Genomic DNA, 12283 nt, shown 5'->3' with positions numbered 1-12283 from the left:
TGTAAAGTGCAGCTGGGCGTGAGCTTTCTCTTCAGATTCCTTAAAGTACCTGATGCTTGGGCTGTAATGCTGCCCTTCTGTCTCACTCATGTTCTCTGACTTGACCTTAGTCTCCCTTAATTTCAAGTTCGAAGTAGGTGGGATTCAGTACCAAGGCAAAAATCTAGGATAGAGGGAACCTAATCCAGGGCAGGGGCTAGCCAGGAAGCTGCCAGTTCTGTCTGCATTTCAGGGCCTGGGGTCAGAGGGACCCTTCTGAAAGATGACAGGGTCCCCAACTTTATTCATGTGACACTGTTCTCTCCAGTGGAATCCTGGGGTCCATCCCAGGGACACGTGCTGATGAATGGGCATCACGTCACTGGGAAAACACAGCTGGGTGGCAGGAGCCCAAGCGGATGAAAGAAAATACCATGGAAGGATGGGCCAAGGGGACAGGAAGGAGTCACAGGCCAAAGGAAAGCTCCGTAGTCCCTGGCTCAGCTGTCTGTAGAGATCACCTTGTGGCTCAGGCGTGCCCACTTTCTTAGCTTCTCAATTCTCTTTTCCAGATTGTGACCATCTTGGCAAACATGTCTGTCCTAGAGCAGTGCGCTTCTGACATCATTCAGGAGAACGGTGTGTATTTACAGCAGTGTGCATGTGGCGTGGATTGTGTGGCTATACAGTTCCCTGCGCCTTTGTGTTTGTGTGCAGGCCTGTGTGGAGATACGTACATCTGTACATGTGGGTCTCCTCAATTGCATACATATATACATGCTTATATGTGCAACTGGGCCAATATGTAAATGCTTGCTTGCCTTCATGGGGCTTTGATTCTACTGGAAGACAGACAGTGAACGAAAAGATAGAAAAGGTCAGAGGGTCATAGTGTTTGCAGAAAAGAAAGCAGGGAGGGGGGTACAATAGCCCCAAGGCAGAGAGGTGGCAGTTACTATTTTCACTAGGGTGGTGAAGAGAAGACAGAGATTTCATTATGATTCAAAAAGTAAAACTCTGTTCCTACAATAGGATGAATTCCAACTTTAAATCATTTCTGTCCTATTGGATTTGGTCTTCCTAGAAAGCTGAAGTGCCGGAGAAGTGAGCGGTCAGGTCAGGGCAAGCTGGATCCCTCGACCCCTCACCTGAGAGCACCTCTTTCCCACTTGCTCCCCTGCTCCTACCTTGTGCACTAAGGTCCAGGTTTTGTTGACCTGAAGCTGATCTAAGCAGTCCCAGCTGGAGGACAGGCCAGCCACCCTGCAGCTGGGAACAGAGTGGCGAGGGCTCCCTGTGACTGGAAAATAAGGGAGCAATTAGCAACCGGTTGGAAACCAGAGACACTAATGAGAATGAGTGAGCTGGGAGCCCAGGCCAGCTGTCTCTGCTCTTGTTAAACCCTCTTCTGCCAGGTTGCCCTGCTGTTTTAACAAATATTCACATTTCCCATCCCCCATTGCTCTATTACTAATTGAAAGACATCATTTTGTGTTAATTCCATTTGATTGAGCTAATAATGAAAAACTTTCCTGAGCCAGCTGAGGCTGGGAGTCTGGGAGGTGTCATTTTGTGGCCTGTTACTTCAGCGCTCAGAGCCTCAAGTTCAAGTGGTCAGCGAAGTGGGTCCCCCAAGGCCTATGGATTAAGGATTGGAATATCTAGCGTCTGTAGAGGGTTTTATGGTTTGCAGTGTGCTATTGACAGACTTATTTAGTCAACAGTTGTTGGGACCAACTATGTGCATGACACTGTGCTAAACAAACGAACACAGAGAGAAATAAATCCTTGCCTTTGTCCTGGAGGAGCGCACTGTGCTAAGTGTGTCGATCTTTCAGGAAACAGTGATCACCTCTCATGGCTCAACTGAAGAGAGTTTGATGAAGAGACTATTTAGCAAAGTGGGGCAATGGTGGTGACAAAGCCCGGGGCCTCCTGAGCTGGACAGGGCAAGCCCTATCATGCAGTCGGGGCTTTGACAGGCTGTCCTCTTACCAGAAAGCATGAGACTGATGTGCCTTGCCCTGCACCGTGGTGATTTTTTTCCTCTGTCCTGCCTCGCATTGTGTGTGCATGTTGGGGATGAGGTGTGGTTGAAGCGGGCCACACTGGGAGGTCAGGGACTCTGGCCGGCGCTCATCCTTACACTGGGAGGCAGGACAGTCCAGCCCAAGCTCTTACTTGTCAATCCGTTGACGTCAATATCCCCCTTTCAACTAGTTTTGCTTCTCCCTGAGGGACTGGGGCTGACTTGGAGAGAATGCTGGGGAGAGAACATGACATTGGGGGCTGGTCTCCAAAGCTGTAACTCCCCAAAACTCTCAGGCACCTTTTCTGGCCTTGAGCCTGGCCGGAACTTCGGAAACACATTCTGGATTTTCTTAGGCAACCCCAATTTCATCACATCACATCTTTTTTTAGACAAGACTTATAAAATATATATGTAAAGAAAACTTTGCGTTTATATATCTGTAAGACTTAACATGAGTGCATTCACATTCATTCCTTTGATAGTCATTCAACAAATGTTTGGACTAATCACTATTCTGGATACTTTAGACATATGCTTGCAGGAAATGGGCAAAACTCCTGGCCCTGTGGAGCTTACCTGCTGGTATATGAGAAACTATTCTTTTCCAGATTCCAGGTACAAAGCTGGGGTTGGGAAAAAGGCTTCTTTATGGGAACATTAACTAGGATGAGTTAGTAACATATCTTAAGCTTGTGGTACTTCCTAAAGTTGTCATTTTCGTTCTGCCTGTTCATGATCCCAGAGGCCATAATGTGCATATCACAGGACATGAACAGCAATGACCTTGTCTTAGGGACATTGAGGACTAGGGAGCCTGAAGATCAGGTTCCATTCAGTGGCCAGGGAGAAGATTTGGGAGAGAAGCACCTTGCGGCAAGGTTAGAGTGTGTGATGGCAGAGTTAATAGAGACTAAGAAAGGCAGGCCAGCAGAGTCCTTTGAGCTTGTGTGGGGAGAAATGGGGCACTTACAAAGCTCACCAGAGAGAGAGATGGCCCCTCCCCAGGACTGAATAGCCGTAGGGTCCATAACTAAGTAACTCACAGCCCCAGTGCACGGGAATCTAGAAGAGCTGGAAATTGCATCTGTTCAAGTAAGATTCAGAGTCATTTGTCTGGGGTATTGTACTGGAACTGACTTTTGTGTGAACTTGTGTGAACTGACATCACATCCTCTCTCCAGACCTCAGGTTTTCATCTGAGAAATGAGGGAGGGAGGGGCTGGGCTAGAAGCACTCTTAAGGACCCTTCCGGCTCTATGGCCTAGTTAGAGGTTGGAAACTTAGATGCCTAAAGGACCCCGACAAGTAATTTAAATGGATGATGTAATCTCAACACGGACTGGATCAATCTCATTTTAAAAAGTAAGCTTGTAATAAGCTTTAGCAAATTGTTGTCATGCAGATATGTGGGCGCAGTGTTGTCAGAACCGGTTAGATTTTTATGGAAATCTCCCAATTTTCATATTAGCAAAAAATTAATAAAATTTTTTAGACACTCTATGGAGCAACAAAACAAAGCAAAATACATCTGTGGGCCATGTCTGGTTTAAGTTTCAAACTGGCAAGTGCCACTGGGTCCAGGAAAAGGGGCGGTTAGGGAATACTTCCGGTTAGGTAGTAAAAGATGGACTTTTCCTACCTGCAGGATGGGAACTACTTAGATGGAGAGTGAGAGGGAAAATGACATCTCCGGCAGAAAGAATTAGATGGGCAAAGGCTGGAGGTGGCAATTAAAGTGAGTGTGGGTTTGCCAGACAATCAACACAGATGGGATCTCAGGGAAGGGTGGGGAGGCTTCTCAACAGACCCAATCCAGACCTAAATCTCTCAATCCAACTCTTGCAGCCTCCTCTACTGCTTTCACCTACTCTAAAACATTTGATCTGTTGCTTATCTAGCCTAGGTTTGGGTCACCTCCCCGCAGGGGGACCCATCACTTCTGGACCTGACTCAGATGCAGCCAGCATCAGAGGTAAAGAGGTGATGGAGAGAAACCAGATTATCTGGGTTCTGATACTAGCACCCCAACTCCTAACTGCATGACCCTGGAAAAGGTACTTCACATCTCTCTGGGCCTCAGAGTGAATCACAGTGGTACCTAGTTCATAAGGCTACTGGGAGGTTTTAGGGAATCGCTCACTTACTGTGCATTTAGCACAGTGCCAGGCAGTAAAAGCTCCGTAATAGAACTGAAAAATAAAAAGGGATGTCCTGCAGATGTCCCTTCCAAGTATAGTGACTTGGTATATGAAATCAGAGGTACCTCCCAGGGCAGAAGGAGTAGAAAAGGTGGCTTTGTCTAGCTTCCTTCCTGTGGTTGAGGTCCCCCTGTCACTCTGACAGCCTTTGTTTGCGCCTATAGCCGTCCATCCTGCTGACCCCAAGGGGAAGTTTCTCCACTTGGGCAACTACCAACTGTTCCTCTTTTTCCACCCAGGGGTCCAGCTTATCATGGGCATGCTGTCTGAGAAGCCAAGGTCTGGGACCCCTGCTGAGGTGGCAGCCTGCGAGCGAGTCCAGCAGAAGGCAGCAGTGACCTTGGCCCGTCTCAGCCGAGACCCAGATGTGGCACGGGAGGCAGTGCGGCTGAGCTGTAAGGGCTGCTGGCTGTGGCGGGAGTGGAGTAGGGGCTTTGGGGATGGGAACAGCCCTGATGCCATGGTGGTGACAGAGGACTTAGAGCAAGGGCTAAGTGGCGTGAGCCCTTCTCTCTGGGTGCTAGGATAGAAGTGCAGGGTGCAGCCCCTAGTCTCGTTTAAACCTGGGGCTGAAGCAAGAGAGGGGAAGGGCTGAGAGAGGTTGAAGTTGGCCAGAACGGTGACTCACCTGCAGACTTCCTGTTAATTATGACCCCATTCTTTCATTCATTTCCTCATTCATTCACTCATTCATTCATTCATTCATTATTTCATTTATTCACTATTAACTCATTTATGAATTCACTCATGAAATCACTCATTCATTTAGTCAGTCACTTATTTACCCAGCAAATGTTTTCAGATCACCCCCTCTCTGCTAGCCTCTGTTCTGAGTGCTAGGCACATAACACTAACTATAACATTGTCCTGACCACAGGGCTTTCAGCCCTGACGAGGTGGCAGATATGCAAAGAAACATTTGCACTTGAATATCATACAGCGATACTCAAAGCCTGTCCATTTAGTGCACAGGGGAAGTAGCCACCTTTTATCTGGGTGAGTCAAAGAATATTTTAGCAAGGAGATGAGTTTTCAGCTGTGGTTTGAGGAGTTATTTTGGTGTGAAGGCTGACAAAGGGCGCTTCAGGTAGAGGCATGAGAATAGGCCTGGCAGTGTCACCTGTCATCCAGTACAAGGACAGCAAGAGGTGACCCTGGGGCAGCAGAGGGTTCCAGCTTCATAAAGACTTTATCAGGAATAAACACACAAAAGGGGTCTGCACACCTTTTATTACTATCTTATAATGAGTTGTGGGTTTTTTGAGGTTTTTTTTTTGAGTTTGAAAAGGTCAATTTACATTCAAAAGCAAAGTCATTTGTTTAACTTGCCTCTGTAAAGGCCTAGGCAACATTAACCCATGCAATCTGTAGTTTTCTGTAGTTTTAGCTGCAATGTCTTTCTGACTGATAGTCCATTGGAAAGAAAGGAAAGGTCCTGGGCAGTTCCACTGATAAGGATGTAAACATTAAACATAGCTCGGGTAAAATCGGAAGCACCTGCACAGAAACATCTCTTTCTCAGAGACCTGCGCTACCTTTGGCTGTAGTTTTAACTGAATTCAGTCCTGGCCAGTATTCTGGCTCTTAGAGGTTTGATTTAGATGCTGCAGCTCATCCTGGCCCTGACCAGGGTCTGTTCACACCTGAAGGAGCAGGAGGTTTTCACCACAAACTCCTCCAGCTGGGTTCAGCCCCCTTCCCTGGCCTATTGGCGGGCTGACAGAGTTCCTGAGAGTCACCTGCCTCCCCAGGGCTCCATGCAGAGAGCTGTGCGAGAGAGAGGGGTAGCCCGTCTGGCTTAGGCATGGCCTGGCTGGTCCCCATCCAAGGCTTGAGGTTCTCTGTGTGTCTCATGCAGGTATGTCCCGCCTCATTGAGCTCTGCCGATCACCCTCCGAGAGGAACAGCAGTGATGCCGTGCTTGTGGCCTGCCTGGTGAGTTCCCAGTCTTCCCCCAGATTTTTCCCTGGGCTTTGAGATTGCAGGCCAGGGGCCAGGAGAGCTGGCTATGCCACGGTTGGCTTGGGTAAGCCATGAAATTTCTCTGGGCTTCAACTTTTCTAGATAAAATGGTAATAAGAGTAATACTTGTTTCACTTAATTCATAAAGTTGTGAAGAAAATACAGGAGATCATATATGTGAAAGATGGGGGACTGGGGAATCTCTACCACCACACTTAATAACCATGACCCTTTGAGATTCTAGGAAATCCGAACAGCAATCCAGACCAGAGTGGCTGGTGGGGGGCATGTGGGTGGTGTTAGTGATGTCATGGTGCTGGCAGCACGTGGCAGCTAGGGTGGGGACGTCTCCTACCGGTTCCAAACTGCATATAGTGAGAAAACTCTCCCTTCCTCCTGGGACAGAGGCCCTCTGCTGGTGAGCTTCCAGCCTTGCAGCTCCCTCCTCCTTTGTGGAATGGGATGGAGGCAAAAGGACAGGACAGAGAGTATTGTTCAGTCAGCTGCCAGGATCTTCACCCTGATCCAAGCAAGTAACTCCTGGGAGGTCCCCAACTTCTCCTCAATGCTTGGGTGACTCATTAATTCATCCTGTAGCACCAGATGGGGAATGCACACGTTGTCTCTGTACTACTCCCTGTGGGGCTGTGACGGATCCCAAAGCAGAGCAGCGTCCAGTTGGAAGCCATTGTATAAACAGGCCATTTTATTGTCGGGAGGGAGTGCCAGGTCCTTGACTGGTCCTCAAAGGATGCAAGGGAGAAGTGATGGATCTGGAGGGTCCTCCAAGCTGTTTCACAGTAAAGCCCTCTCCTTACCTGTCTTTTTTAAACTGAGCTCATCTCATTTCTGGGAGCTCCTGAGGAGCATTGTATGGTGATAAAAAGAGCAGGGCATTATAGCCAGACGCACCTGTCTTGGTTTTGCCATTAGTGAACTGTGTGACATTAGGTAGGTTGCTAAGTGCTATAAATTTTATTTAATAAATATTTACTGAGTGATTCTATCTACCACGCACTCTTCTAGGCTACAGGGCTATTGCTGTGGCGGGGGGGGGGGGGACAAAAATCTCTGCTCTCATGGGGCTTTTATTCTGGTACATGCAGAACAACCTTAGCCTTTCCTGGGCCTCTGGTGATCTGATGACGCTGATGACCCCCTTCTCAGAATAATGTTTTAAATGCATACAATACAATACATAGAATTAAAAAGGAAACCAATCCCATTAAAATAATTGTTAGAGTATTTAAACATGTGATAGACTAATATATGTACTTTTAAATGAATGCATTAAATAAGAGCTAGCAGTGGGCCTAAATAAGTTATTGTACTCTTGACTAGCAATGAGCGTCAATGATATTTGAAGGTAGCTATAATACTTTAGGGGATATAAAGCTATGTGATTTCTACTTGGGAACAAGTCACAGGGATTGCTGAGACTTCGTGGTTTGTTGTTACAGTCGTAACAGAAGGAAAGGCTAAGTTTCGGTTAGAAGTTACTGAATGTAAAGATGTGATTGTTTTCATCCCAGTTCACAGAACTTCTTAATTCTGTTTGGCCTAGTAAGTCAAATGGAGAGAGATCAAAACCTGGCAAACACATAATAACTGGTTCCAACCACCATCATCTTCAAAACTGAGGTGCCAGGAAGTGCCTACCACTGACTAGGCCCCAAGGAAATGTTGGGAAACGATATAGCTCTATTGGAAAGGGGGCTTGTTATGATTCCTTTTTCAGTTTTATTATTAGTTTGAAGAAGAGGATACTTCAATTTCTCCTTGTGGATGAGTTGTTGGATGCTGGAGAGAGCCCCTTGTCCCCAATCTACCCTGCATGTGGCTGCTGGCTAATTTTCCTCACGATAGTTTACAACCATGACACTCCATAGCCAAACCTTCCATGGCTCCCCATTATCTACAGCCTGTTGTCCACATGCTCAGCCCTTCACGTTGGGCTCCGACCCACCTCTGAGGGCTAGAGGCCTCCCACAGACCCCATCCTGCTCAGCTAGGCCAGAGTGCTGGGAGCCACCAGACACTGTGCGTTGGCCCTTGTCTCAAGCAGCTGTCCCTTCTACAGCTCTGCCAGCACCCCTTCAAGGTTCACATCAAAATCCATCTCCTCCATGAAGCTTCCCGGGAGCTCTCTGTGCTGAAAGACGGGGATCACAGTAGACCCCTGGGCCCACCTGCGTGGACTTTGTTTATCCCTAGTAGGAAGCAGGTTGTGTCAGGCAGCGTTCCGGGTGTTATAGGGGAGGCTCTTGGAATTCAAGTATAGGCCTGCCTGATGCTGCAGGTCTTGACTTTTGACCAGACCTGCTTTCTGTCCCCATGTCTTGTGGCCCTGGTCTTGCTACCTTAGCTCATGGGGAGATTTATATTTCTCCCCCACAGCCTGGAACCTTCTTAGGGTCAGGGCCCTTTTCCAGCTCTTTGTATCCCCATAGGACCTAGGATTGGTGACTGTTTCTAGCCTGAGGGACTTATAGACTTGTCTCCCCCCAGCCAGCCCCCGGTATTGGTAGGTGTTCATGGTTTGGCTTTCAGAAGAGGCCCCGCATTTGAGTGCAGCCCCCTGGCTGGGGAGATGGAGGCCACTTGGAGCCTCGCCTGGTGGAGGGAGGAGAGGCTACCTCTCCTGCCTGTTTCCAGGGCCTTCTTCCCAGCGTCAAGGCTCCCTTCAGGTGGAGAGAGGACATTTTAATTATCAATCCCCACATCTGGGTAAGTGGCAGCACAGATTGCCTCCGCAAACAGAATTGATTTTTCCTTAATGAAGCTGCTCTCAATGGTCTGCTGGGCTTGTTTAACACTTGGGTGTTTTCAGACTGTCTGGGAAGGAGATCCTGGGATGATTGGCTGTTAACCCTTTGAGGAAAGCAGAGGTTGAGAGAAAGGCTTCAGAAGGCTGGAGGGCCCTTCGAGCCCACGGATGTTGAGGAGAGGGGTCCTTCAGAAAGTTTGGGTTCATGTCCTGCAGACTTTTTGGGGACCCTGGGGAGGGGAGGTGTCTATTTGGCTTTCTGTGTTTTCAAGTCTGTTTCTAATTCTCTCTCTCTCTTTCATTTTGTTTTTCTCTCCTTCTAGAGGTTGCCTCCTCTCTTAGGAGTTTCTCTTTCCTTTTTCCCCTTTCTTTTTATCTCCCTCAGCTCGCTCTCTCTCCCCACCCCGTCCTGCCTCCTCACCTCTTCCTACTTCTCTCCTATGATTCTCCTGTCCCCAGTGTGCCCTCTCTTTTTCTTTGAAACCATCTCTCTCTCCTTCAATCTCCCTTTCATGCCTAGTCTAATTTTTTTCACCAGTTCACCTTTGTCTCTCTCTTTTAATATTTCTTTCTTATTTTGTTTTTCTGTTGTCTCTTTTTCTCTGCCTCTCTGCTATTTTCTTCTTCTACTTCATTTTCTCTCTTCATGGGTCGATTTTCTATTTCTTTGTCTTTCTCCCTTCCTTCCTCTTGCTTCATTTTTACCCCTGATGATGTAAAATACATCCATGGCCTCACATCCTCATCAGGTGAAGACTCCTGGCTCCTTTTTACAGTGAGAACCCAAGGGCAATGGCATTAGTTATCCCAGTTGGATCAAGAGGAATCAGAAAGTGCTATGAAGTCAGCTTCTTTAGCCCTAAGTGAAATCATACCCCAGGAGAGGCAGGGCGCACTGGTTAGAGACAATTTCCTGGAGTCGACTTCCTGCCGCTAGTGTCTCGGACCCTGCCCATGTGCACAGAGATGCATATCCCTTCCTCTTTATCCAGAATGGACATGGCAGTGCCTAGTAGCCCAACTACCAACTTAAGCCATCCTCTCTGTTTGCCAACTTGACAATTTCCCAGCGATAGGTTACCTCTCATGTCTAGGTAATGAGCTCTATGCCTGCCTTGTACTCAATATAACCTAGTGTCCTGGCTTGCGGCTTTCTGCCTATGTGTATAGGCCCTGGAGTTAAACTGCTTTGTGATTTTGGGAAGGCTGCTTTCCCTCTCTGAGCCTTAGTTTCCTTATTTTCAAATTAGAGATTGTGATACTTACTTTGCTGTATGTTGTAAGGATTAAATAAAATGTCATGTTGGCATTCCTCCTTCTTTGCTTCTTCTGCCATTTCAGATATTACCCCCCCCCTTTGTTTCCCAGGGTAAGGGCATCCTTAAGCTCCTACCTTGTTTCTTGATGTGTACAGTCTGCAGAAGAGGGAAGTAATTAATATTCATTGAACACTTATTATGCATTGCCTGAGCTAACTGGTAAAGAGGTGCTTAGCTCACATTTGCAGTTTTAGGTAATTCTAGCAGTAGGACTCAATTTTAAAGCACTTTGTTTGTTTTGCAAATATTTTTTGAGGCCTGTGCCAACCCCTGTCCTACCTGCTGTAGATACAGAGAAAAATAAAAGAGTCTCTACCCTTGAGGAGCTCAGAGTCGAATGCAGGAGATAAACACCTAAAAACCAGTTACTGTCAAGTGTGAGAAGTTTGAGGTCAAGCCAGGGGCTGTGAGTGCACAGAAGAGGGAGGGACTGTGCTGCTTCAAGGAATCATGGAAGACTTCACAGAGGAGGTGACAATGAGCCAAGCCTTGCAGGATGAATGCGACTGCTGGCAAGAAAAGAGTGGGGAGGAACTTCATGTCATAGAGAAGAGTTTGGCAAAGCTCATGGGCATAAAATGAGATAGCATACTCAAGAGTGAAATGCTCAGTGCTTGGAGACCTGGGCAGTGATTTCATTCTGCCTGCACTGCTTTTTCCTGTTCATCCCCATCTTGGTGGTAGAATCTCCATCTTCTTCAATCGTATGACTTTCCTTCATCTCTCCTCCCTCCTTCCCATCTCATAGTGCTTTCCTCAGAACCTTGCTGAATGTATGGATAAATGAATAGTCCTTGCTATTCTAAGGTTCTTCCAGGAACCTGGAAGCAAGAATATAATTCTACTGATGCTCTGGCAGTTACTGTCTTTAGGATGAACAAATCTTAAATATGTCACTAAGTTGACCAGATCTTTAAAATGACAGATCTTAAAAAAACTAAGTCCCCAGGATGACTGAAAAACCAAGATGGCAAGGCCATTATTAAGATCATGAAGACTTTCAGATGACACCCGTCATGGTGACCAAGGTACAAATGCAACCAGGTGCCCAAGTGTTAAGATTACTCTGGTGACCAGGTAATCAAAAGGACCAGATCACTAAGGTGGCAAGGTGATGATCAGCTCAAATTGCTTGGTAAATGAGCCACTTCCTGAAATGCATCTCTCCAGGTAGTTGAAGGAAATGCATGCACCTAAGCAGGGCCCAGTCTGACCCGTGTCATCTCTTCTGTTTTCTCCCTAGGCTGCTCTGCGTAGATTGGCTGGGGTCTGCCCTGAAGGCCTCCAGGACTCTGACTTCCAGCAATTGGTTCAGCCCCGGCTGGTGGACTCTTTCTTACTCTGCAGCAACATGGAGGAGAGTTTTGTGTAGCTAGTGAAGGAGAGGAAAGGCATTTGGCTCCATTCTCATGCCCCCTCTGAGTAAATACCTGTGAACACACCTGACTATACACCAGCCCCCTCACCTCCTTATTTATACTTAATTTATTTTTTACATGAAATGGACAGAGGGCTAAATAGTCTAGCAACGTCATTAGGCTGTGTTCCTTGGGAGTATTTTTTGTTTTTATTTTTTGACTTCTGTGACTTTTAAGTTGCAGATGTTGAAATGCGTAATGCCTAATATGACAGATTGTCATGGGTGATTTCACTTCATGTTGATTTCTCTACTCTCACTATATAATCTTGTCTTAATTTTTTTTTACTTGGGAACCAGAGTATTATAACTGCCCAGCAGTTTTTTAAAGTTGAATTTGCTCTTTTAAAAAAGATTTTAAATGAATTTCATAGTAGGACAGAATATACTAGAAGGAAACTTTTATTCTTTAATAAATGCAATCAGACAAAATATGCCTTGGATTTTCTGATTAAATTATGCCTTAGACTAATTTCTTGCTTCCCAAGGTTTCATGCCACAAAAACTTTCCTACTATTAAAATGCATAGAAAGTTACATGGTTTTCATAGATTCATAAATGGATCAAGTTCTGAGTGACTTAGTGAGAAATCAAGAATATTTCCAAAGT

At 46.5% G+C, this 12283-nt stretch overlaps 1 protein-coding gene across 4 annotated transcripts in view; it reads left to right on the top strand.

Moving 5' to 3' along the window:
• The window catches only part of INSC (INSC spindle orientation adaptor protein), a 115672-nt gene extending 103590 nt beyond the window's left edge, over positions 1–12082 (top strand). For all 4 annotated transcript variants that reach the window (XM_033119100.1, XM_033119098.1, XM_033119097.1 and 1 more), the window contains exons 10-13: positions 552–618; positions 4449–4604; positions 6068–6144; positions 11501–12082. In XM_033119100.1, the coding sequence (XP_032974991.1) occupies positions 552–618; positions 4449–4604; positions 6068–6144; positions 11501–11629 (429 nt within the window). In that variant the 3' untranslated portion in view covers positions 11630–12082. The remainder of the gene's footprint in view (positions 1–551; positions 619–4448; positions 4605–6067; positions 6145–11500) is intronic.
• The last annotated feature ends 201 nt before the right edge of the window (positions 12083–12283 follow it).

This window comes from Rhinolophus ferrumequinum, chromosome 11 (genome assembly GCF_004115265.2).
Source record: "Rhinolophus ferrumequinum isolate MPI-CBG mRhiFer1 chromosome 11, mRhiFer1_v1.p, whole genome shotgun sequence".
Taxonomy (NCBI): Eukaryota; Metazoa; Chordata; class Mammalia; order Chiroptera; family Rhinolophidae; genus Rhinolophus; species Rhinolophus ferrumequinum.
The sequence above is the reverse complement of the archived record's forward strand: the minus strand, read 5'-3'. Positions and strand labels throughout refer to the sequence as shown.